Here is a 26868-nt window from a genome sequence, read left to right on the forward strand (position 1 = left end):
AGACAGGGCCAAGTGTATCATCTGTAGAAGGTTAGCATTAAGTTGTTGGCAGCAGAAGCTCAGTCAATGTCCCCCTCCAGGAAGGTGCCACAGTTAAAAGGCCTGGCCAAATGTAGCTTCTAGGAAGAGAGAACATAGAGTTAAAAGCAGAAATAACAGTATATAACACAAAATTGGAGAGTAGTATGAGAATGTAGCAGAGAGAGTGAAAGTAGTCATTTTGTCCTCCAACAGCCTAAACCAATAACAGCATAATTACAGAGATAGCTCAAGATAACCTAAGCCACTCTAATTATTAGCTTTATGAAAAAGGAAAGTTTTAAGCCTAGCCTTAAAAGTAGACAGGGTGTCTGCCTCATGGACTAAAACTGGGAGATGGTTCCACAGGCTAATAGTAATGATGGTATGACTGCGTTGTATCAAAGAAATTAATTTGAGAAGACTAAAAAAATAAGGTATACATAATTTATAATATGCTTTCATTGCAGCTATAATAATTAGCTGAAACATTTGACTATTGGCAATGACATTGCTGTCACAACTGTGAACCACAAGGAATTCTAACATTTATATACTTTGCACGAAGTGACAATATAGTTAGTTGAACAAGTCTTTAAGCCCAACGGAAAGAACACCACAAATATCTTCATAATATTCTGTTAACGTTTCTGTCCAGTATTCTAATTTATACTTACATTTCAAAATTTTTACTTGATAGCGAAAAATAAATTGTTTTTTGTTGAATCAACCAAAAATTTCAACACCTTGGCATTGTGTTCGCCTTCTGGTCCACTAGGTGGCGGTACCAATCCATAGATACAACTATTTGGCTGCGAGGGAGAGCCAACATGGCGGTCCAGGTTGAGTTGAGTTGTTTGGACAGTTTTCCTTCCCACCTGAGTCCTCTGGATGTTTTGGCATTAAAACATCCCCTGGAATCTGTTTTCCAAAATGACACTAACTCGCCGACAGTCCTCTTCACCCCGCAGCAGTCTCAGCTCAGTGAAAGGACGGGCATTTTACTTCGAGTTCACCCGACCACCCCGGAGGAGATAAGCAGCTGCGGGGGTAGAGCCGACAGCGAGTCTGCACTGCGGCTCCGGCTCTTCGCCAGCAAGTATTTCCTGAGGCACTACCGGCTCCAGCGGCACTCAGGCGCCGGAAGCATCAGGCCTCTGGAGCCGGTCAACCTGGACAGAGTGGTGCTCGGAGCCCGCAGCAGGCAGAGTCTCCGCTGGGCTGGCGCGGAGCAGTTCACCGGCGGACTGCTGGAGCTCTGTCGCTTGGGACAGGAGCCACTGGTCCGGCAAGGAGACCCGCTTCTTTTGCCCCATCATCCGCTCTTCGGAGAAGACATTGGGCAGGTGAAAGTGGGAATTATCATTTCTAGGCTGAATACCCAACGGAAAGCTGATTAGGCACATTAAGTTTAATGCTGTTGCACTAATAACGACGGACATAGATTTTACACTTGAGTTAGAAACAAGAAAACCCATGTTTTCCCTATTGGTGACTGTTTAAACCTAAATGTTTTACAGCCATAAAACTAAGGGCGAACAGTTAGGACCTGCAATGCCTTTAAAGACATTCCTATCTTCAGATCTTGTGTATCATGTTAATTTACAACGAAAAACTTCAATGTATTTTATACAGTTTTTTGCGACAGACCAACACAAAACACGGCATAATGGTCAAGTGGAAGGAAATCGATGCATGGCTTTCAATTAAAAAACATCTACACTAGACTCTTCAAACCTGGACGAAATTTTTCTACACTAATAGCAGAATATTTCCAACCCACTTTTTGATTTGATTTGTGGAAGTTCAATAAAGGGCATCAGGACCACATTAGAACTAGTCCAGCTCAAGAACTACAGTCCTTTGATGTATGTTGTGACCAGTTTTGCACATTTGGAGACTTTACGTTTTTTTCAAGTCTTCTTTGAAAAATAGCTCAAGTTCAGTTAGATCGGATGGAAAGTGAATTACAGTTTTCAAGTCTTGCCTCAGACTGTTGAATAAATATCTTTCTGGACGGAACCTTTCAGTTTTTTCATCCTTTAGAGAACTGGCTGTATGTCCTGCTGGCAGGCGAACATCCACATTTGGACTCTGTAGGGGTGCAGAAAAGTTTAATGTAGTCTCTCCAGGTGATGCAGAGACATCTTTATATTCTGTTTGGGTTGTATTTTTCAGTCCGTTCAGTTTTCTCTATCATCTGTTATGTTTTACCAACAGTTACGTCACAGTATTTGCTACAGAACAGCTAAACAAAGGTCATGGACTTCCAGCTGATCAATTTCGCATATCCGCCATATTTATTTCTCACTGTGATTTTGAGTCCAAGCTCAAGCATGCCTACACTGAAAGAAGATAAGTTCAGTTCAGTTGTTGGGTGTATTAACCCACACAAGTCATTACACCGTCCCCCAGCATCAGAATCTCTTCAAAGCACCTGGTTAAATTTTCTATTTCACGGAAATGTTCTCACATCAGTGGGGAAATTCCTATTTCCCCATTTCAAGGATGAGTGCCTTCATCAACCTCCCTTAGTATCAAGAAGGATTTGCTGAAAGACTTCATCTGATTAAGGGGTCAGTTCCTTCTGTCTATAGAAACAACGGACACAGAAAAGTTGCAAGCTGCAAATAACGCTAAAATGACAAACTATTTTAGACGTGAATATATTGTGTTGATGTAACGTCCTGGCCATTGTTCTGATGGCAGGAACATTGTGCCTTCTGCTTATGTTAGAGCTGTGTGCTGCTTTTAGCTCATTGAGGACATAACCGTACGCCGTGTTTTCAATAGTATTATTATATTAGCAGTTTTGCATTGTTTTTGCCGTTTTTGTCTTGTTTCTGTGGCGCTAGATAATTGTTATCAAACTACAACAATGGCTGAACAGGTTAAAGTGGAACGCTCCTTGACCTGGAGGGGGCGGGGGGTGTGAAGTGCCTCAACAGCATTGAAAGAGACGGAACAAAAACATGTTGCTCTCACACTCACCTCAGAACAGGGGTAGAAGAGGAGCCGGTGGAGCTACAATTACAAGGAACTCAGACCAAAGCATTGCAGTTCACCTTTATATAGACCACAACTGAATGATTTTAGGGTCAAAAGGAAGGATTTAAAAGCATATGTCCCCTTTAAGGACTGGACTTCTGTGATATTTCACTCCAACTGCATTCCCATCAACCCTGGTCAACTTCCCTGTACCTGCTGAAGTATTCCCACAGCATGATGCTGCCACCAACATTGTTCACAGTATGTGTAATGGGTACTGGGGGATATGTAGTGTTACTTTTACACATCAAATTGGTCACATGAGACAAAAATAGTATTTACTGACAAAACAGAGCACCATCTTCCGCATGTTTGGTGTTCCCTATGTGGGCAGAGGCAAATGGATTTTATTATGCCTTTCTTTCTGTCACTCTACTTGTCATGTCAACAGATTCTCATGTCTTAGCTGTGGATCTCTGCAGCTCCTCCAGAGTTACCATGGGCCTCTTGACTGTTTATCTTATCACTTTTTGTCAATTTAGTTTGGCAGTTATGTCTTTGGAGGTTTGAAGTGGTGCTCTTTTTGTTTTCAGATGGTGGATTGGACAGAGCTCTGAGAAATGTTGAAAGCTTGGGATTTAGTTTTATAAGCTAACCTTCCTTTAAGCTTTTCTGCAACTTCATTCCTTAGAGTTCCTTTGTCTTCATGATGCCGTTTGTCCACTAATGTTCTCTAACAAACCTCTGAGGTTTTCACAAAACAGCTGGGCCCTAATATTAATGTACAACTTGGACTCTCTTACTTGTAATAATTTCATGACACGCATATGTAGGGCCTTGGGAGTGGGCATGCTTAATAGCATCCAGAGGGTAGTGTGTTTTATTAACCTCACCTTTGGTGCCTGCACCTACCTCTAAGGGTTAAATTGTGTGTAGAAATTGAGGGTTCTGGGTGAGGGGGAGTGCAGCAGACCCTGTTCCCCACCTGTTTATTTTATTTTTTTGTAAATGCACTCTACAATAACACGCATCAACACCACATTTGAGCGGGTGGAGGTAGGCCTGGGGTCTTTCCACACCCCCATTCACTATTTGCCTTCCGAGGTTGGAGGCCGGGAGAAGGAGTGGGCCTTCTGATTGTGGCTTGCTTTGGTGGAGGGACTAGCCGGCCTGGTTGGTGCCTTGCGGAAGTGTGTACTGCCAGCATGCTGGGGCACCTCCACGGTTGAGGTATGGAAGGGTTGCAGCATGTGGGGTGGGTGGGGGTTGTGTCCTCTTTTTGGATGTGTGGTCACCGGCATTTGGATTGGCTGAGCCGTGACGGTGGAGCTGACCTGGTTGTTGTTTCTCCCAAGGCTGTCGTTGCAGTGGTGGCGATGTGGTGTGGTTGTGGGGGCATGGTGGAGGCTGTTGGCGGGCTTGTTTGGACCAGGTATGCCCCTCTTTTTTACCCCCTCTTTTGTCTGGGGTATTGGTTCCTGGACCTGGGAGTATAGAGTATGTATGGGGAGAGTGAGTGAGGGTACGATGTCCATTATTGTCTCTTTATGTTGGGTGTGTGGTTATGAGTGTTTTCATGTGTAGGCATGAGGGTGGGAATGTGTGATCGTGACTGTGTGCGCCTGTTGCTGTGTGAGTTTGGGTCTTGGGCTGCTCCCTCTTCTGGATCAGTTTAGGCCCCCCATTAAATGTGGGACCTATTCCCTCCCCCCCACACTCCCTGCTGGTGGTTGGTGTCTCTTTCCGCTGGTGTATTTGTGGTGCTCGGTGTCTGGGGCTGGGTGCTTTGGTGTGTGCTGGCTCACTCCCAGGTGGCTGCTTGCCTGGGGCCTGAGCCACCTGGCTCTGTCAGGCCTCTGCTTGGGGGGTGATGTGGCTCGGGTCTCTGGGTCCATGGCTGGATCGGATCTGCTCCAGGGTAGATGGCTGTTGGCAGGGCTTGTGGGCTCGTCGATGCAGCTCCCTGGGGCTTCTGCACTTAGGCTGCTGGGTGGTTCCCCTGGGGCTGTCCTCTGGTCCTCTCTAGGGGAGTTGTTGTAGTCCCAGTGGTTGTCCTCCTGGGGTTCCTGTGCTCTGGGGAGCCTTTGGATGTCTGTGGCTCAGATCTCCTCTGTGTCTGTCTCAGGTCCAGGGGGGCAGGTCTGTGGCTCCTCATACTTGCTATTGCAAATTTTTATGGAGAAACCTTGTATACACAGGCGTTCTCACTTACACCCACAGGTGTTTAGATTCAGGTATTAACAGATACACAAATCTGTTATATATTGAGCCGCGGTTACCATTAAATACATCTTGCATTCATAAGTACCGTCCAATTTAGACTCACACACTGAAAAACTGTTCCTCAGATGTATTAGAGTAAAAACTGTAGACAAAAAGTCTTCTAGAGACGCAAGGTGCAAGCAGATATTCAGCCAGATAGAAGTTACAGGTAGAACAATTTGACTGATACTCTCTTGCTTCCCCACAATTCTTTTTTTTACATCAAACCATTTTTAATTCCAGCTACCGCCCCCTATAGATCATCTATGTCACTGATCAATGCTGAGACCATGCTGTTTACTGCAATCTCACTGTTACCAGAATTCATACATTATAGACAAAATAAAGGAACATTTGCACCCTGTTATCCTCTGATTCCAGGATCATCTTCAACATGACTAACAATTTTGCAGTACTTTGTGTTTCTCTAACTCAAGTAATTGAAATAAAATATGCAGTTTTTGGTTGTAATGTCACCATCATTGTGCGAGATTTAACCTGACAGTGTTTTCCTCAAATGAAATGTTTTCTCCGTTTCATGTGTTGTAAGGCGCAACAGCAACTCCTGGAGCTCCTGGTGCTGGACTGCAGTCCTGTAAGGCAGGGGAGGATCACATCTAACACTTCTCTGGTTCTGACTGACTGCTTGGACTCTTTGGACCCTCCAGGCCCTTCTTTTTCCTGTAGACCTCTCAGACTGTGTGTGTCAGACTTCGCTCACTATGCTGACAGCCTTGGCGGGTCACGGTCTCTCCTTGACAGCTGGAGGTGTCTGGGTTCTGGACTGCCAGACGTCTTGCAGGCATTGGAGTGCAGGTTGGACGTACGCGTGGTGGACACGCAACGATGGTGCAGGGTCAAAGGCCAACAAGGAGCACCCGTGGACTTGAACAGCTGTGTGTTCATAAGCAAACAGCTGCTTCTGAGACTGGGGCTGTTCAATCATGAGTGGGTGAGATTGTCCAGGCCTGCTGGAAGCTACAGAGGACCAGTGGAAGAGGTTGATGTCAGAGCTGGCCCCTGCAGAGAGCGCCTGGTCTCTGCAGTAGTGGTGGATCTAAAGCTAAGTCCAGAACTAAAGATCCACGAAGACGTGGGATTCATGTCAGCGACTCTGTGGTTCAACATGACCGAAGGAGAAATGATTCCCCAGAAGAACTGCACGCTGAGGATGAAGGTGCTGCAATACATTTGAATCATACATTAAACTGTACAGTAAGCACACTGCTGATTTGTGATAAGACTGACTGCCTCCTGGAGTCTTTTAGTTTTTAAACAAATCAAACTAAATACATGGCTGCCAGAGTGATTATAGAACATATGAAAATGAAAACTGACAAGAAACAAATAAAACAAATCTGTCAGTGAAAATGCTATGACTGTGATGGTGAATCAAACTGGTTTGGTCCACATTGGGAGCTGGTCAATTGGTCCCTTTGCCATTTTGTACTTTTGGTTGTTTCATACCTGACTTCTCCAGCACAAGATTGTATTGACTGTGCAATAGTTTGTCTCTGATAAGGTGAAGTTTTGCACCTGCAGTAAAAACAAATAATATAAAGGGATTTCCTATATTCTGCTCACTCCAGTAAATTCACAATATAGCCAAAAGGATTATTTCAGCAATCCAGACTATTGAATTCAGGTGTTCCAACCACTTCCATGGCCACAGCACCTAGTCATGCAGACTGCTTCCACAAATATTAGGTCTCAGGAGCTCAGTACATTCTTCTCTGTCTTTAGGTGTGTTTCCATAGCTGCATTACGACACCCCACACAGGTCTGGTGTAATTACTGTAGTGCTTTAACAGTGGAAGTTTTCCACTGATCACATCATTGACAAGCTAAATAATCATTGTGGTGAAGATGCCGTTTGTTCCCATCAGCTAGGTCTGAAATGTTATGCAGACACGAAAAGCTTCTGGTTTACTAATGAAAACGTACAGGCAGACCAAGAAAGCCATCAACACATCCAGACAGAAATCTGCTTTAAAACAAGAAAATGCACCACAACAGACAGGAAGAGGTGTAACATTGTGAGCAAAGTATAAAATATTAGGTGCAAAAAATGTCCAGGAAAGCCATACTTGAACATTCTAAAAGAAGAAGAAACACGGTCCCATTGAACCAGAGACAAATATCATAGACTGGCTGATTGGATTAAAGCGGGATTCAGTGATGAATAAAACTTTAAAACAGCCTTCACAGTTCCAGCGTTTTTGTTTTTTTACAGAGGTGGAAAGCAGCTCCTCCAGATTTCAACCAGCACTCTGCCAGCTTCTGCCGCTCAGTTTCTCTTCCGCTTGCCAACGAGCTTCACATCCAGCCAGTCATCTCACCACAGCAGAACCTCAGCTGCCCCGACAACCTGCTGGCTGAGCACTTCAGTACACCACGGTGAGATACTGGAGGCCTCAGGTTCAATGCTTTCTATATGGAGGGGGTTTAAAAGAATGAAGCTTCAGTTTATTATTGATGTACCTTGCTGATTAATTCACTGTAAGTAAAAGTAGCATGAAGGCTTTTACAGTGGAAAAGACTTCACTGTAAAGCAGAAGGTTCTCTGTATGGGCTGCCGGGGTCCAAACTGTTTTATGAACACGTCTCAGGTTTTTGTATGACTCTGCAAAGAAGAAAGTTCCTGGTCTGACCAGCTTGTTATGTTTCGCAGAGTGGTTTCACAAGGAGACATCCTGACAGTTCCTGCTAAAAACCACCCAGATCTGCTGGAAAACAACACTGAGGGGATCTACAGGTACAACACGTCTGTCTGTACAAGTTTACAATCATGGCAAAAAGAATCAACACCCATTTTCAGTTCTTCAAATGTATCTATCAGGCAAAAAATGATCTGCCCTTTACCAGGTTTGTTCAGTTAAATCTGACCTTAAGTGTGTAAAAACAAAAACACACAACATATTCTGTCCTGTTATTACTTAATAGGAAACAGTTGTGTATAGGAAACTGCCCCACATGGTTCCATGGCTTGTAGAAACACCTTTGGCAGAAATTACTCCAAAGGTGTTTTCTGTCTGACTTTATCAGGTTCTCCATCATTTGTGCAGAAATTGTTGTCTAATTGTCCTGTGATGATCACAAACATTTCTCATGCTAACTGAGGCATTTAGTCTCAGATGGAGCTCTTGGATGTTACTTGTGAGAAATCTGTTTCACTGTAGAATGAATGACTTCAGTCATTAGAGATGGCCTTGTAACCCTTTCTGCATTAATGCACAGCAACAACTGCTTCCCTAAACCATTATTTGAGTGCATGATGAGCAGCACCTGGATGCAAATTTTCCTAATAAACGCTATAGAAGCAATAAAGTTTTGGCTTTATGTATGTCTGTGCTTTGACATCTCAGGTTTCCAGTGCTTTACTTTAAAGTGCAGAAGGTGCTTCAGTCTGGTGCAGAGAGAGGAGGAGCTCATCTGGCTGATAAAACCCACACCTCTCTCTACATGGTGAACATCTGCTTCCATTTGTTATCTGTACATGGACATGTTAATCATTAGAAAGGCTGTATGGCACATGTTTCTGTGAATTTCCCTGCAGCTCAATTAGTACTTAAAGGTCCTGTCAGTGGACACCTTAAAAACACTGTAGAACAATTGGAACATAAACCTAATATTGAAACTAGATCTGAATCAGTGAAGTAAATATGTTGTGGTTAGTCATCCAGCTGATAGAAGATTTTAAATGTGTTTTATAGGGAGCGTCCACCAACAGCCCTGTTCCCTACTGCAATGTGGAGGGAAAATCTATGTGGAACAGCCTGTCTCCTTCAGGCCTCAGCCAGACTGTGGACCTTCTTAGTAGCCTCATTCTGCCTCACCTGCAGCACAGGTAACTCCCCTTTCTGCTGAAGCCCCTCTTTTTCACCTTTGTAATGCAATATTGTGGGAAAAAATGATAAGACCTGCATATGTGCTAGAAAACTTAATGTTGTGGCTGATCTGTAGAAGGGTCCATGTTTTCTATCAGAAAAATGACACACAAAGGAACATAAGTTTAATCAGTGCTGTGTTTGGTTATAGAGATGCTCTGTCTGGTTGCACGGTCCTTCTCCATGGTCCTGCAGGCAGCGGCAAGATGACTGTGGTGAGATCGGCAAGTCGCAGGCTGAACCTCCACCTGCTAAAGGTGCAGTTTAATATGTAATATATCCTCTTGTAGTTGTGTTCTGCAGCTTGCAGGAGTCATCATTCCTCATGTTGCTCCTTGTGTGTGTGTGTGTGTGTAGGTAGACTGTGTAACTTTGTGTGCAGACACTCCTGCAGCGGCTGAAGTGAAGCTGTCATCAGTGTTCCAGCGAGCCAACGCCCTGCAGCCCTGTATCCTACTGCTCAGAAACCTACAGCTCCTGCTCAAAGCTCGAGGAGCTGCTGAAGACGATGGCAGGGTCCAGGCAGTTCTTTGTCAGCTGCTCGCCAGCGCCCCCACCAGGTCAATGACTTATGCATGATAATCTTAAGGAATAAACCCAACACACCCAGAACATCTTCTATTATCTACGGTTTTATGTCAATTATTTGGAGGATCAATGGACATTTTATTTCTTTCATTAAACTCGTTCAAAAAATGAAACCCGTGTATAGATACATTACATAGAGAGTGATAGGTTCATGGTTAGGTAGACACTAAGATACTAAGAACCTTCGTCCAGAGGGAGGGGCTGAAACTCCCAGTGTAGCGGATGAAAGTTGTTTACAACAGAAGAGGTTATCCGCTGTACCTGGCTGCTGTACAGACTGATTGTCAGCCTGGACGACACTTTAACTATATGTTGGAGGAACTTCTCTTTCAAAGTTTTAAGACCAAGCTATGACACTGAAGTAAAGTGTAAAACAGATTTGATAAAACAGGGTTATTATGGTTCTGTCTGTGTGAAAATAGCAGGTTTTCCTCAGACAGAATAGGTACTGATGAGCCATTTTGCACACAGCCTCAAAGTTAGCTTCAAAGTTCTATTTATCATCTAGAATAGTACCAAGATATTTGTGAGAATGCATACTCTCAATGCACTGATCTTAAATTAAAGTGACTTCATGCTGATCAGGATCCTTCCTAAAATCAGTGATCAGGTCTTTGGTCTCATCAAAGCCGTTATTGGACAGGTCCGAATCGGAATCTCAATCTGTGAGGCGCGTTTTGCTGAGGGCCATGATGCATTTCTTTAAACTTTTTTTTTTTTTTTTCAAACGCCACCCTGAAGTTCATGAAGTTTGTTCCTGAAGGACTGGGCATCTGCCAGGATGATAGAAGGAAGGTGAAATCGATCTGTGCATTGTCTCCTCAGCCAAAGTCTGAGACCGGCCCGTCCGCCCCACGTTGTTTTACTCCCGCATTTCTGTCTGTCTTTTCAGAAAGATTCAGTATTCGAAGGTTGAGGTCTACCCTCCGTGTGGAGGGTGTGGATGACTGTCAGCTGGGCTACTGTATAGTCAGCATTCTTCCTCATGAGTGTGGAGGACATTACATGACCATGAGATTTGTGTATTAAAAATCCTTGTTATTGGTCATATGGAATATTTACATTTTTAGAGAAACTTAATCTTGAGTTTTCATTGCCTGTAAGCCATAATAATCATAATTAAATCCTTTAAAAATAGACACATCACTAAATCCATCATTCTGTGTGTGATGGATTTATGGAATGTTTTATTTTTGCATTGTTTTGCTGAACTAAATGAACGTTTGGATGTATTGAGATGCACCTGTAGCTTAATCTAACATAAGAAATGTTTGTGTACTATTCAGTCACATGTTTGTCACGAGTTAGTTTAGCCCAGGTTATTTTTTTTGTGAACATTTTTTTATGATGAAGTTAACTTTCAGTGAAACAAATCAGGGATGAGAGGTTGATTAGACTCCTCTATAAAATATGATTAAACTCACCGCAGACAAACAGCTTCCCACAGTTAGTGTTTGGTTTAGTTTCACCATTTTGTTTGTCTCATACCATTCTGGTGATGTCAGACAGGTCAGAGGTCAGTCTATTTGAACTTCTGTCATTTCCTCCCCTCCTTACTCATGTGATTTTATTAGAAGTTTTCCCTCAGTGGTGTTTACTTAGTGGTTTTTATACCATCTGGGAGAACAGTGGTGAAAACAACTCCAGAGATAAAGTTGAACAAATATAACTAGATTTATTCCAATTTAAGTTCTGCAGATTTTGATTGACTTTGATCTTTTTTTTCCCCCTCGGTTTATTGTTATTGCTGTTTTTTATTAATGCTTTAGCAGAGTGAATGTCCCTGCGTTTCTGTCTCAGTGTGGTAGTAGCCGCCACGGTTTGCAGAGCTCGGGATCTCTCCGCTGGCGTCATGGGGGCATTTGTCCACCAGGTAGAGATGGAGAACCCCACCGAGGAGCAGCGGCTCTCCATGTTGGTCAGTCTGAGTGGAGAACTTCATCTGGGGAGAGACGTCAACCTAGAGAGGCTGTCCAAACTGACGGCAGTAAGCCTTTATCTTCATACTGAATGTTTTTCTCTGCATCTTAACTCTGAATCAGGCTTAAAAACACTTTGAAATTAAATACATGGAGCACTTTTATCAACACTTAATAAACAATTTAGCAAAGTGTGACAAACAGAAAAGTATTTTAGCTTCAACGAGATGATTCCCAAAGAGCAGTTAGCTGAAAACGTGGCATGCAATCGATGGAGGAGGAAGCATCTCTCAGGTCAGATCTGTGTTGGTCAGATTTTTTAAGGTCGCTACTTTCAGATACTGTTTGTCTACTGGAGGTAGTTTCATTCAGACCTGACACCTCTTGCTGTGGAACACACACTGCATATTAAATTGTCATCACATGGACAGATAATAAGCACTCTGCTGTGAACTGTACCTTGTAGGAAAATAAAATCCCATGATTCATAATGAGAAAACACAGGTCACAAACTAGACATAGCATTGAAATTGAAATAGCATTACGGGATTGTAAATACATTTTATTAACAGTCTACAGTTGTCAGACTGCTCTTAATATAAATGTCATGACCAAACACAAAATTGTAACCTGTCCTATCAATGTTTCACCCCAGATTTTGCTGAAATGACATCTGCTGAGTTTATCAGACACAGCTTTCCTCATCTTCTCAGGGTTTGGTGCTGGGGGATCTGAGCACGCTGCTGACTGAAGCTGGAAGAGCTGCCTGCAGGAGGCTGATCCATACCTGGTGAGAGCAAAGCTAAATAACGTGACATTGTTCAAGAATCTTCTGTTTGATGAGCTCAGACTGTAACAATCACCTATCTAGACAATACAATTAGGAAAGAAGGGAAGATCTTGTTCAAACGTGGCCATCAGTGTGTATATTCACAGTCAGGGCTGATCCTAACATTTATTTTTTATTTTTTTTTTCAGATTAATCAATTACTCTTAAGAATTGATTTTCTTCCAGTAAAGTAGTTTTATCATTTTCTACAAATAAATGTAAATTGACCCCATTTTTGCATCCCCCCAAAATACCACTTATTTATTAAATATATATTTAGTACCACCTTTGTGACAACAATAAATGAGATGAAGCCCTTAATTGTGTTCACAGAAAAAGGTTTTTTGGTTATTTTTTGGAAATAACCAAAAATAGGTGTAAATTCTAACTTGAACTGAGCCGGCTTGGCATTTCTCATATATAGGAGATAGCAACTTCAAATTAACTCCAAAGTGCAGAGGTAAACGGTGAAGCTAAGCTGGAATTCATGGTTTGTGTTTGGTTATTTTGTTCAAGCATATAAAGATCATAACTGAGAATATCAAACCTTCTAAGAGACAGAAAATACCAAATCTGCGATTTTTCTAATTGAATAACACAAGATTAGTGGCACAGTGAACCAGGAAGACATAATTGGTGATTGTGGCATCAGAAATGTCAGAGCCCCTGAGAAATGCATTTTTATTGGCAGATTTATGATCACATACGTTTACCCATTAATTGGCTGGTCTCTAACGTCTGGTTGTGTGTGAAGTGGTGGGCTACAGGAGGAGGACTTGTGTTCCAGTGGGGTGACCATCATGAACCAGGACTTCAGCTGTGCCCTGGAAACGCTGCAGGACGCCCAGTCTAAAGCCATCGGAGCCCCAAAGGTGACTCACAGGCTCTCTGAGCAAAGCTGTTTTCATATATGTGAGGAAACATAGCTGGAAGCTGCTGAGGTTCATAATTTCTAATTTTGTATTTGTCAGTGTTTCCTATCAGAGTTGATACAACTCCAGTAGATGCAGGGGACAACCGCTATGATGAGGTTTACCTGGAGAAATAAACTGTGGTCTTTATGTGACACGAAGCAGATGATCCTCTGACTTGAGCAGTTCATAGATAATAAAAAGTGAAACTTGAGGGCACGGTTATTTTATAGGAATCAGATGGCAAGACTTGACATTTCAGTTGGTTTTTCACACGTGAGCAATATTTACTGGAGGATCTTCATAATGTAGAGCCAGTTCTTCAATGAGAAACTGTTTTCACTCAAACAATATATCTCTGTGACTGCACAGTGTTTAAATTTACCCAGAATCTGACACAGACGGATTTCCATCTTGTCATCATGTTGACATCGTCCACTGCATGTAGCTAACCTGATTAACTCCTAATGAGCAGATCCCTAACGTGTGTTGGGAGGATATTGGAGGTTTGGAGCATGTGAAGAAGGAAATCCTGGACACTGTGCAACTTCCTCTGCAATGTCCTGAGCTCCTGTCTTTGGGCCTAAACCGGACCGGAGTCCTGCTGTATGGACCACCCGGGACAGGAAAGACACTTCTGGCCAAAGCTGTGGCCACAGAGTGCTCCATGACCTTCCTCAGGTAGATTTACTCCATGTTGCAGGTGTAGACTTTCAACTCTGTGTCTTTCCTTCAGTTTTAATTGTTTTAAACGCTCCTTATTTCTGAAGCTGTGTTTCAGCATCTTCTGATTTTTATTCTCAGTGTCAAGGGTCCAGAGCTCATCAACATGTATGTGGGTCAGAGCGAAGAAAACATCAGAGAAGGTCTGTGTTATCATTTGGATAGTTGTGAAATATATTACCTTAGATTTTCTTCAGGATCCTCTTTATCCTTTTAGTTTCATACTAAATCCTCAGATTTAAAAACATTTTTAATCTTTCTCCAGTCAGTTTTCTCACATCATGCTGTTTGGCCCTAGTCGCTTCAAGAGAACATGTGGTGGTTGGAAAGGAAGTTCAGATATTGATATCCAATCAGACAGTAGCTGCAGTTCTTCTTCATTTGGCTCAGACACTAATAAAGCAAGTTGAAGCCGCATTTTACTGTTGTGGATAAAACCATGCAGGACTTACATCTGCAATGAGCTTATATTGATTTTTTTTTAGAAACGTGATTCACAGATAGGAGCAGATAAACTCACTGGCCACTTTATTAGGTACACCTTGCTAGTACCGTGTTGGACCCCTTTTGTCTTCAAAACTGCCTTAATCCTTCGTGGCATAGATTCAACAAGGTACTGGAAACATTCCTCAGAAAGTTTGGTCCATATTGACATGATAGCATCACACAGATGCTGCAGATTTGTCGGCTGCACATCCATGATGCGAATCTCCAGTTCCACCACATCCCAAAGGTGCTCTATTGGATTGATATCTGGTGACTGGAGGCCATTTGAGTCCAGTGAACTCATTGTCATGTTCAAGAAACCAGTCTGAGATGATTCATGCTTTATGACATGGCGCGTTATCCTGCTGGAAGTAACCATCAGAAGATGGGTTCACTGTGGGCCTAAAGGGATGATCATGGTCAGCCACAATACTCAGGTAGGCTGTGGCGTTGACACGATGCTCAATTGGTACTAAGGGGCCCAAAGTGTGCCAAGAAAATGTTGTTGATGCCAAATTCTGACCCTACCATCTGAATGTTGCAGCAGAAATCGAGATTCATCAGACCAGGTAACGTTTTTCCAATCTTCTATTGTCCAATTTTGGAGAGCCTGTGCAAATTGTAGCCTCAGTTTCTTGTTCTTAGCTGACAGGAGTGGTACCCGGTGTGGTCTTCTGCTGCTGTAGCCCATCCGTCTCAAGGTTCAAAGTGTTGTGCGTTCAGAGATGCTCTTCTGCATACCTTGGTTGTAACGAGTGGTTATTTGAGTTACTGTTGCCTTACTATCAGCTCCATTCTCCATTCTCAGCTCCATTCTCCTCTGACCTTTGGCATCAACAAGGCATTTGCACCCACAGAACTGCTGCTCACTGGATATTTTCTCTTTTTCGGACCATTCTCTGTAAACCCTAGATGGTAGTACACGAAAATCCCGGCAGATCAGCAGTTTCTGAAATACTCAGACCAGCCTGTCTGGCACCAACAACCATGCTGCGTTCAAAGTCACTTCAATCACCTTTCTTCTCCATTCTGATGCTCAGTTTGAACTGCAGCAGATCATCTTGACCATGTCTACATGCCTAAATGCACTGAGTTGCTGACATGTGATCGGCTGATTAGAAATTTGTGTTACTAGCAGTTGGACAGGTGTGCCTAATAAAGTGGCCGGTGAGTGTATATTGACAGAAAACACATTATGGTAAAAGCCAGAAGTAAAAACATGAATCTTCTTACCTAAAAATAAAACTCCTTAATGAGTTCAAACAGCTGCTGTGTCTCTATGGTTGTGCTCCTGGCTCTTTGCTCAAACTGTAATCTGTAAAAAGTTGAGGCGTAACGTGTGGTACCTTTGTCCCTCAAACGTGGATTGTTTCTTCCCTTACAGCCAAGTCTCCAAATGTTTCATAACTGTGTTAACTTTCATGAAGCTCACCCATCTGTCCTGCGTAGAAGATCTTTGGGGAACCTAGGGGTACTCAATCTGTCCACTTTTTGTTTTGAAATTAATTGTCTGTTTAACATAATACACTGCTCCAAAAAATAAAAGGAACACTTAAACAACCCAATATAACTCCACATAAATCAAACTTGGATATAGTAAAACCTAATATGAGAATAACTCCATCAGCTCAAGGAGGTTTAACACCTTTTGAAATAATAGAATGCTCAAAAAATAAAGGGAACACTTAAACAACACAATATAACTCCAGGTAAATCAAACTTCTGTGAAATCAAACTGTCCACTTAGGAAGAAACACTGATTGACAATCAATTTCACATGTTGTTGTGCAAATGTAATAGACAACAGGGGGAAATCTTTGGTTATTAGCAAGACACACTCAATAAAGGAGTGGTTCTGCAGGTGGGGACCACAGACCACTTCTCAGTACCGATGCTTTCTGGCTGATGTTTTGGTCACTTTTGAATGTTGGTGGTGCTTTCACACTCGTGGTAGCATGAGACGGACTCTACAACCCACACAAGTGGCTCAGGTAGTGCAGCTCATCCAGGATGGCACATCAATGCGAGCTGTGGCAAGAAGGTTTGCTGTGTCTGTCAGCGTAGTGTCCAGAGCCTGGAGGCGCTACCAGGAGACAGGCCAGTACACCAGGAGACGTGGAGGAGGCCGTAGGAGGGCAACAACCCAGCAGCAGGACCGCTACCTCCACATTTGTGCAAGGAGGAACTGGAGGAGCACTGCCAGAGCCCTGCAAAATTACCTCCAGCAGATCACTAATGTGCATGTGTCTGCACAAACGGTTAGAAATAGACTCCATGAGGATGGTATGAGGGCCCGACATCCACAAATGGGGGTTGTGCTCACAGCCCAACACCGTGCAGGACGCTTGGCATTTGCCAGAGAACACCAGGATTGGCAAATTCGCCACTGGCGCCCTGAGCTCTTCACAGATGAAAGCAGGTTCACACTGAGCACATGTGACAGACATGACAGAGTCTGGAGACACCGTGGAGAGAGATCTGCTGCCTGCAACATCCTTCAGCATGACCGGTTTGGCAGTGGGTCAGTAATGGTGTGGGGTGGCATTTCTTTGGAGGGCCGCATGGTCCTCCATGTGCTCGCCAGAGGTAGCCTGACTGCCATTAGGTACCGAGATGAGATCCTCAGACCCCTTGTGAGACCATATGCTGGTGCGGTTGGCCCTGGGTTCCTCCTAATGCAGGACAATGCTAGACCTCATGTGGCTGGAGTGTGTCAGCAGTTCCTGCAAGATGAAGACATTGAAGCTATGGACTGGACCGCCTGTTCCCCAGACCTGAATGTGATTGAGTACATCTGGAACATCATGTCTCGCTCCATCCACCAACGTCACGTTGCTCCACAGACTGTCCAGGAGTTGGCGGATGCTTTAGTCCAGGTCTGGGAGGAGATTCCTCAGGAGACCATCCACCGTCTCATCAGGAGCATGCCCAGGTGTTGTAGGGAGGTCATACAGGAACGTGGAGGCCTCACACAATACTGAGCCTCATTTTGACTTGTTTTAAGGACATTACATCAAAGTTGGATCAGCCTGTAGTGTTTTTCCACTTTAATTATGTGTGTGACTCCAAATCCAGGCCTCCATTGGTTAATAAATTTGATTTCTATTGATGATTTTTGTGTGATTTTGTTGTCAACACATTCAACTTTGTATAGAACAATGTATTCAATGAGAATATTTCATTCATTCAGATCTAGGATGTGTTATTTGAGTGTTCCCTTTATTTTTTGAGCAGTGTAGAAAGTTCCCTTTTTATCTGTTTAGTGTTTAAGGGAATAAACTAGGCTGCATCTCTCTTTATATATGAAAGAGACTATCCAGTTGACTGAGCAAGGCCTAAAGACTGTTTCAAAGTATTTTAAAATGACTTATCTGCTTTGGAATACAGTGGAGAGGTCGATTGGGATTTATTTGTTTCATACTTGAAAGATCTCCGGGTTTCCTGGCTCATAAATATATTTAGGTTATAAGCTAAGTGGCAGATTTAGTAATTTTTTGCAGCTTTAAGTCCTCTGTGGGATCTTCAGGTTTCATCCTCTGGTTGTTTCCACATGTTGCTGTCACTAATTGGGTTTAAACCAAAGAAGGCTATAACTCTACTTGGCCATACTCTTGCATATGTTGTGTTTAGTGTTCCACAGAGCGCGCTCAGCAGCTCCCTGTGTCGTCTTCTTTGACGAGCTGGACTCTCTGGCTCCCAACAGGGGCCGCAGTGGAGACTCTGGAGGTGTGATGGACAGGTGAGCTTTGACCTTTCCGGTGGATTCTTCTGTCGTGAAGCCTCCTGCTACCTTTTCTCTGTCTTCTGATCAGAGTCGTGTCTCAATTGCTGGCTGAACTGGATTCGTTGCAGTCGTCGCCTGGAGTTTTTGTGATCGGAGCCACAAACCGTCCTGATCTGCTGGACCAGTCGCTGCTCAGACCCGGCAGGTTGGAAATCTCTCACAATCAATTGATGACAGTGTTGAATATGAAAACACTTGTAGAATTACTGGGTTGTTCTTTGGTACAGCAAGCAGGAGAACTCTTTGCTGATTCAACAGACTGAATTTTTTTTTGACTCTCTCTGCAGGTTTGATAAACTGGTCTATGTTGGGATCAGTGAGGACCGAGTCTCCAAGTTGCAGGTTCTCCAGGCCATCCTCCGAAAGTAAGAAAATAAAATGTGTTCATCTGGAACATCAGGTTCATTGGTTTTTGTTGCTTTAAAGTAATATTAAATAGAACATTTTCATATGTTCTGTTTGGGTTAAAATGCCTTCACCGTGTCTGTAGGTTCCAGTTGGAGCCAGCAGTGAATCTGCAGGATCTAGTGGATCAATGTCCTGCTCACATGACCGGCGCCGATCTGTACGCTCTCTGTTCTGATGCTATGACGGCTGCCATCAAGAGGAAGATCCACTTGATCAATGATGGTAAGAACAAGGACATGACTTTAAAAAGTGATCTAATGGCACTCCTATATGGTCCACACTTCCATGGTCCTCTCAGGTACACTAACTATAGTCCAAGTATACTTTGCAACTATTAATGTTTTTTTTTTTTTTTTTTTTCTTATGTTCACATTTCGTTTGTCTCTGTCTCCCTCTTTGCTGTTCAAGAGAAGCTGTTTTTCCTTATCTGTAATCTCACCATTCTCTCCCACAGGTCTGGATTCAGAGGATTCCCCTGTTCTCGTCTCTGTAGAGGATTTCTCTTCTGCTCTGAAAAACTTCAAGCCTTCTGTTTCTGAAAAGGAGCTGCAGCGATACCGGAACATTCATCAGAAACTCACTGGAAAGTAGAAGCCCTCTGTGAGGCGATTTCACCAAGTTTAGTTGCTTAAAGCTCCAGCCAGATGACGGAGAAAATGTTTGAGCTGGAGTTGGAAAAATAATCGATCACAGCTGAAAAGCACTAACATGGAAATTACATTAAGAAAGGTTAATTTATAAGGAACAAATGTTAATAAATATGAGTGAAAAGACTGTGAATGTCAGTTTCTGTTCATTGTTTTGTTTTTTGACAGAATTACAACTGGTGTGAAATTATTACGGTATGTTGAACAACGTTTTACAACATCTCCAAGTAGTGGATACTAAAAATGCAAATTCAGTCTCAATACCACGAAAAATACTCAATACTGGATAATATTTTTGCTACTGGTGTTTTTTTTTTAGATAACGGTGGCACTGTTTGCAGCAAGAAGGTCCTGGGTTCGACTCCACACCAGGGTCTTTCTGCATGGAGTTTGCATGTTCTCCCCGTGTAACACTTTTTAATCAGCGTATAATATGAAGTCAGTTAAACCTTTGGAATATTGATCCGGTCAATTCAGTAGTAGAGGGGGCTGTTAATCAGTGTCAGCTGTTCTAGTGTTGGTGAAATTAACAGATGGGCCCCATAAATAGGAATAGTTTTACAGGTGGAGGCCACAGCAATATCAGTCTGCGCAATTTTGGGAAACGAGGGTGAAATTCACAGAAAAGTTGAGTTATCTGTACTAAGATTAATAGTATTATATCAAAGGTACAAAATAAAACCATATTATCTTTATGCAAACAAATCTTTATATATTTTCATGAAATGAAGTATAAAATATCAAATACCCATGTATTTCTTGCATTAATATCACTTAATTGCTATAAAAAATCTAGAAACAAAATAGAAGAGAAAAAAATGCACCTGAGTTGCTTTGGCAGAAACAAAAATCACCTCCTGCACCATTAAATGTGAAAAATGATTAGTAATAAAAAATATTATTAGAGCCAGAGGGAGCCTTAGGGTGTGGGGTAGGGAATAAAAACCACATTATTGATAGAAAGGAGAACAGGTGAGGACTGATGTCAGGTTGAATTTTTTTTGTCATTATTTAATTATTTCCACAGTACTATAAAGGTTTGGGTTAGGATATGAGGTTTTCAGCTGCACTAGAACCCCTCACAAGTCTTCTGCACATTCTTTTGGTAAAATGCTGCTCCAGACTAACCAAGAGATGGATTTTTTTCCATATTTATTTTTTAAACCTGCCACCTCTATGCTCAGACATACCTTAGACATGCATCTCTGAAGCTATTTTGTATGTTTCGGAGCAGCAATGCAGCAGCAGCACACAGAAAAAGTAGAGGATGGTACAGGGCTGGAGGTGAAAATAAATCAGTGAACACGTTTAATTTCATGGTGAGGTTATGCTACTAACAGATTTTACAGAGTATGACCCTAAACACATCTGCAAATCACTTGTTAAAAATCTGTATGTATAAGAAAGCCTCAACAGATGCTGCTTTTGTATGTTTTGTAAGTCAAACGACCCCCTCAGGGTTTAACTCATTCCTATACCATTGGATGCACATGGTCCTCAAGAATGGTTCGGTAGTCCTTGGCAGTGACGCGCCCATCTAGCACAAGTATTGGGCCAAGGGAATACCATGATATGGCAGCCCAAATCATCACTGATCCACCCCCATGCTTCACTCTGGGCAACAGTCTGGGTGGTACGCTTCTTTGGGGCTTCTCCACACCGTAACTCTCCTGGATGTGGGGAAAACAGTAAAGGTGGACTCATCAGAGAACAATACATGTTTCACATTGTCCACAGCCCAAGATTTGCGCTCCTTGCACCATTGAAACCGACGTTTGGCATTGGCATGAGTGACCAAAGGTTTGGCTATAGCAACCCGGCCGTGTATATTGACCCTGTGGAGCTCCCGACGGACAGTTCTGGTGGAAACAGGAGAGTTGAGGTGCACATTTAATTCTGCCGTGATTTGGGCAGCCGTGGTTTTATGTTTTTTGGATACAATCCGGGTTAGCACCCGAACATCTCTTTCAGACAGCTTCCTCTTGCGTCCACAGTTAATCCTGTTGGATGTGGTTCGTCCTTCTTGGTGGTATGCTGACATTACCCTGGATACCGTGGCTCTTGATACATCACAAAGACTTGCTGTCTTGGTCACAGATGCGCCAGCAAGACGTGCACCAACAATTTGTCCTCTTTTGAACTCTGGTATGTCACCCATAATGTTGTGTGCATTTCAATAATTTGAGCTAAACTGTGCTCTTACCCTGCTAATTGAACCTTCACACTCTGCTCTTACTGGTGCAATGTGCAATCAATGAAGACTGGCTACCAGGCTGGTCCAATTTAGCCATGAAACCTCCCACACTAAAATGACAGGTGTTTCAGTTTCATTGTCCAACCTCTGTGACGCCATCATACATCAGAGATCTGATTGTTCCATATATTCCTAACAGAGCACTTCGTTCTCAGACTGCAGGTTTACTGGTGGTTCCTGGAAACTCTAGAAGTAGAATGGGAGGCAGATAGTTATCAGGCTCCTCTCCTGTGGAAACAGCTCCCGGTTGTAGTCCGTGAGGCAGACACCCTGTCTACTTTTAAGGCTAGGCTTAAAATTTCCTTTTTGATAAAGCTTATAGTTAGAGTGGCTTAGGTTATCCTGAGCTATTTCTGTAGTTATGTTGCTATAGGCTTAGGCTGCTGGAAGACATAATGACCACTTTCACTCTCTCTGCTACATTCTCATACTACTCTCCAATTTTGCATTATTTGCTGTTATTTAAGCCTTACATCTTATGTTCTCTCGGTTTTTTCTCTTCCTAGAAGCTACATCTGACCTGGCTCTGTGTTTAGCTGTGGCACCTTCCTGTAGGGGGACATCGGCTGAGCTGCTGCTGCCAACAACTTAATGCTAACCGTCTAACCTTCTGAAAAAATGGCTGGAGGCGAGACTTCAGTCGCCAAAGCTTCAGCCGGTTGGGGGTCAGTGGAAACAACAGTTACCGTACTGAGTAGAGCTAAATCGAGTGGTGCAGAGCCGCGCCGGCTAAAACGAGCCAGTGGAAAAGGGGCATACCTGTAAGTGCTGTCTTTCATACTCTAGACTTGAAAACTGGCTCAGATTTGATCTACTTCGCTGTCTTTCTCTCACGGATGAAGCCACTAAAGGAGATACTACTGCCTTTAACATTATACTTTTTTTCCTATAGAAAGTACTCCTGGATCAGTGCTTCTGTGTTCTTTTTGTGTCTCTGTTCTTTCTCTCAAACCCCCAGTCGGTCGTAGCAGATGGCCGCTCACACTGAGCCTGGTTCTGCTGGAGGTTTCTTCCTGTTAAAAGGGAGTTTTTCCTCTCCACTGTCGCTACATGCATGCTCAGTATGAGGGATTGCTGCAAAGTCAACGTCAGGGACTGTCCACTGTCTCTACATGCTCATCCAGGAGGAGGGAATGCTGCAAGTCACTGACTGGATGCAATCTGCTGGGTTTCCTTAGATAGAAAAACTTTTTATCCAATTTGAATAAATAACTGAATCTGACTGCACTGTTCAATGTTTAGGATTAACTGGAATTTATGTACTTGACTTCATATCTGTATGATTCCATTGAATTGACTTTGTAAAGTGCCTTGAGACGACATGTGTTGTGAATTGGTGCTATATAAATTAAAGTGAATTGAATCCAACATGGGAAGGTGGGTGGGCAATTTATTTTCCCCAAACACCAACAGGCTGGACTCAGGTCTTCAAATGATGCAGTAGTGAATCAGCCAGAGATCGAAAAGAAATTTGGAAAATCTCAAATCTTTCTCCCTGCTAAATTGAATAGAATTGAGAACTTACACAACTTTTGGCCTTTAAACAAATCAACCATCGGCATATTTGTTCTATGTTTCATAAAATGTGTTTTTTTTTAAAAGCTTTGAGACACAATTTGATGCATAACAGGAGATAAACATTTAAATCCTTTATATTTGTTAGACTAAGACCAGTAACTTTATCAAGAACCTGTAGCAGAACCTCCACTTTACCTTTAAAGTTGTGAGATGCTAGTTTTACTGTAGCTGTCTTGTAAAGATGTTGAAGACCTGCTTTGACTGGACCATTATATATTGCTGGACATAATAAAACACGTAGTGGTCTCCGAGCTCTCAAAGAGGGAGTGTGTGGCTCTTAAAAGAGCCGTTTTGGGTTGGTTTCTCCGCAGCTTTACTTGGCCTTGGCGGCCTTCTCGGTCTTCTTGGGCAGCAGCACCGCCTGGATGTTGGGCAGCACGCCGCCCTGAGCGATGGTGACTCCACCCAGCAGCTTGTTGAGCTCCTCGTCGTTGCGGACAGCCAGCTGCAGGTGGCGGGGAATGATGCGGGTCTTCTTGTTGTCGCGGGCGGCGTTTCCAGCCAGCTCCAGGATCTCAGCGGTCAGATACTCGAGCACAGCGGCCAGGTAGACGGGGGCTCCGGCTCCCACTCGCTCCGCATAGTTGCCTTTACGCAGCAGCCTGTGAACACGGCCCACTGGGAACTGTAGTCCGGCTCTGGACGAGCGGGTCTTGGCCTTAGCTCTGGCTTTTCCTCCGGTCTTGCCTCGTCCGCTCATTTTTAACTCTTCTTTCTGGAGATTGGTCTCGAGAAAAATGAGATGCTGCGACCGAAAGCCTCGTTTATATGTCTGCGGAGAGAGCGGGACTCTTCCTGACAGACCAACCAGAAAAGCTTCCTGCAGAGCGGGACGCGGAGGGGAGTTTGAGCGGACTTTTTTGAAACGGAGCCACCACCAATAAGCAGCCACGGTTGAGCCGAGGAGGTGGGCTCTCTAGGCGGATCCGAGCTGCAGGAGGAGCCGCTGAGCAATCAGGAGCTGAAGGTGTCGAACAGCGTCACAGTTTCCCCGGATGCTGGATCTCTTTAAGAGCAGCGAGGCTCGGTGCTGTACCTCAAGTTTTCTGTCGGTGTTCCGAGAAAGCAGCAAACATGGCAAGAACCAAGCAGACCGCCCGTAAATCTACAGGAGGCAAAGCGCCCAGGAAGCAGCTGGCCACCAAGGCTGCTCGTAAGAGCGCTCCGGCCACCGGCGGCGTCAAGAAGCCTCACCGTTACAGGCCCGGTACCGTGGCTCTGAGGGAGATCCGTCGCTACCAGAAGTCCACCGAGCTGCTGATCCGCAAGCTGCCCTTCCAGCGCCTGGTCCGGGAGATCGCTCAGGACTTCAAGACCGACCTGCGCTTCCAGAGCTCTGCTGTCATGGCTCTGCAGGAGGCCAGCGAGGCTTACCTGGTGGGGCTCTTTGAGGACACCAACCTGTGCGCCATCCACGCCAAGAGGGTCACCATCATGCCCAAAGACATCCAGCTGGCCCGCCGCATCCGTGGAGAGAGAGCTTAAACTGCAGCTCAACAACAACAACAACGGCTCTTTTAAGAGCCACCAAACCTTCAACTATGGAGCAAAACCTCCAGCAGTTTAACCATCTGAATGTGTAGTTGGTGGAGGTGCATCAGCTTTCTGGAAAACATGAACATCTTGTCTACTTTCAGGCTCTAGCCACCAAGAAAAAGGCTTGTACATCTTTTCCTACATAGCTGAACACTGGGTGCTCTGCTGACCTTATTCCCAGGAATAAAACACAAGATTATAATGATCAAAAAATAAAGAAATCAAGTGTCACTGTTCATCTAGATTCTGTTGCACACAAAACTAATTGTACAGAACATAATGCTGGACTAAAACTGACACATTCTGGTAATTCTACAAATATTTGGGGGTTTTTCTAAATCAGTGATTTTAAAAAATATATATTTTTTGGGGAGGTTCAAGGCTTCTTGCTTAGTTTACTGAAATGTTTCTACTACAGTCACTTGACCTGTCCATATTGATACAAACACTACAGTATTCCTACTAGCACTACATATAAACCCTGCTATGCTGATGAATAGCATTCAACTGTACTTCAAGAAGTTGTTTCTGTGGACAGATGGTTTAATCATCTCTGGTAGTCGAGCTCAGGACCCGTATTCACAAATAATCCTAGCACTAAAAGGAGCTCCTAGTGGCGTCATTCTAAGACTTTTCTTACCATTTTCCCTCGCCTCGGTGAGGTGAAAGTTCACGAGTTATCTGAGGCGTTGAGTAGTGAGGAGGACTTCTACTGGGCTTAAGCAGACAAGATGGTGGAAATACCGAGAGAAAGGAGAGAGATTCTCTGAACAACAAACGCTACTGGCTCGATGGCTCAGGGATCCACCCTCCTTAATAGTCGAGTCAATGAGCACATAAACGTCTATAACAATCATACCATTATTAATATAGAGATAAGATTAACCTTATCATCCCACTAGTGGATGCACATTTTGAACAAGCTCATTCATCCTAAGTATTAAATGAAAGCCAACATGTGTTACTGAAACTTGCAAACTTTTTAATAAGAATCAATGGTTTCATTTAAAAGGCAACAAGAGAAACTTTTTTTTAAAGTAAACATTATAAAATACCTGTGCAGTTCTTCACTAGTGTGCATTAATACAAATTACATGTTTGAAATGTCACAGCAAAAATGTCCCAGAAGACAAGATGCATTTGACTGGCTTTGGTAAAACCACAATCATCAAATAAAACAAAGGCAATGATGAACTTTAACCCTGTGTTTACTTCACACACATGCTGCCATGACAGGTGAGCAATGAGCATGATGCTGTATTTAATGGCCTCAGCTCTCACTAAGACTGTTCAGGTCACATCATTAAATGTTTATTGTAACGGTGTAGTGATCGTGAGACTGAAACTACCCGGGTAAATTTGTATTGAAACTTGCACCGGGTTTTCAAAAGTTGGAGCCTTTCCACTTTCCACGTGCAATGGAAAAGGAGCAATAGTGTTGTGATCGTTTGCACTCTAACTTTTGACCCTGTGCTAAAAGCTCACATAAACCAACAAAGACAACAACCTTTCAGGGATTACAATGATGCTGGTGGTTCAGCTCCTTAACTGCTGTAATCTGAACCAAAAGTTGATTTGCTTATTTTGTGTTCCTAATGGATGTAATGAGGCAAGCTTTGGCACCTGTTGCATTCTGTTTTTGTTCATCTGGCCGCCTAATAACGGGTCATTTATGTTGGTTACCAATGAATTCCTCTCCTAGCAGAGAGAAGATGGAGCCTCCAGAGGGAGGCATCTGCAGGAAGGGCAGGTGGGCTGCAGGGATAGGGCCAGACAAGCGGTCAGGTCCGAGGCAGCCCTGACAGTGACTTGTAGCCCGCCATTCTTCTTGCTTTTCAATTTTCCAAAATTCAGTGCTCTTGCACTGATTACCTGGTCTGAGGGCAATTATACAAATCGGGTGAGGCCCACCCAGCAGGTGGTCGTGGACTAAAGTTTTCAGTGCTCTACAAATATTTGGGGGTTTTTCTAAATCAGTGATTTTAAAAAATATATATTTTTTGGGGAGGTTCAAGGCTTCTTGCTTAGTTTACTGAAATGTTTCTACTAC

General features: G+C 43.4%; 3 protein-coding genes across 3 annotated transcripts; 2 read left to right on the forward strand and 1 right to left on the reverse strand.

Moving 5' to 3' along the window:
• The first annotated feature begins 814 nt into the window (after positions 1-814).
• On the forward strand, positions 815-19577 carry pex6 (peroxisomal biogenesis factor 6). Its single transcript, XM_047366078.1, has 18 exons — positions 815-1364; positions 5819-6445; positions 7502-7665; positions 7940-8023; positions 8634-8733; positions 8982-9115; positions 9307-9412; positions 9513-9715; positions 11544-11730; positions 12376-12452; positions 13246-13363; positions 13878-14083; positions 14207-14268; positions 18242-18350; positions 18424-18540; positions 18683-18760; positions 18886-19025; positions 19258-19577. Exons 1-18 carry the CDS (start codon positions 849-851, stop codon positions 19392-19394), a joined length of 3165 nt encoding a protein of 1054 aa, XP_047222034.1. The 5' UTR covers positions 815-848; the 3' UTR covers positions 19395-19577.
• Positions 19578-23219: 3642 nt separating this feature from the next.
• LOC124868693 (histone H2A) lies at positions 23220-23982 on the reverse strand. Its single transcript, XM_047366199.1, has one exon. The coding sequence runs from the start codon at positions 23980-23982 to the stop codon at positions 23596-23598; it is 387 nt and encodes a 128-aa protein (XP_047222155.1). The 3' UTR covers positions 23220-23595.
• Positions 23983-24204: 222 nt separating this feature from the next.
• Positions 24205-25049, forward strand: LOC124868692 (histone H3). The gene has a single exon (XM_047366197.1). It carries the CDS (start codon positions 24357-24359, stop codon positions 24765-24767), a length of 411 nt encoding a protein of 136 aa, XP_047222153.1. The 5' UTR covers positions 24205-24356; the 3' UTR covers positions 24768-25049.
• The last annotated feature ends 1819 nt before the right edge of the window (positions 25050-26868 follow it).

This window comes from Girardinichthys multiradiatus, chromosome 5, assembly GCF_021462225.1.
Source record: "Girardinichthys multiradiatus isolate DD_20200921_A chromosome 5, DD_fGirMul_XY1, whole genome shotgun sequence".
Classification (NCBI taxonomy): Eukaryota; Metazoa; Chordata; class Actinopteri; order Cyprinodontiformes; family Goodeidae; genus Girardinichthys; species Girardinichthys multiradiatus.

What these genes read in the sequence shown, in the direction of transcription:
- pex6 (XM_047366078.1), top strand. Translation starts at nt 849, where the DNA reads ATGGCGGTCCAGGTTGAGTTGAGTTGTTTGGACAGTTTTCCTTCCCAC. An exon ending in ACTGCACGCTGAGGATGAAG is followed by an intron (nt 6,446 to 7,501) that starts GTGCTGCAATAC and finishes GTTTTTTTACAG; the next exon opens with AGGTGGAAAGCAGCTCCTCC. An exon ending in CGAAGAAAACATCAGAGAAG is followed by an intron (nt 14,269 to 18,241) that starts GTCTGTGTTATC and finishes TGTTGTGTTTAG; the next exon opens with TGTTCCACAGAGCGCGCTCA.
- LOC124868693 (XM_047366199.1), bottom strand. Translation starts at nt 23,982, where the DNA reads ATGAGCGGACGAGGCAAGACCGGAGGAAAAGCCAGAGCTAAGGCCAAG.
- LOC124868692 (XM_047366197.1), top strand. Translation starts at nt 24,357, where the DNA reads ATGGCAAGAACCAAGCAGACCGCCCGTAAATCTACAGGAGGCAAAGCG.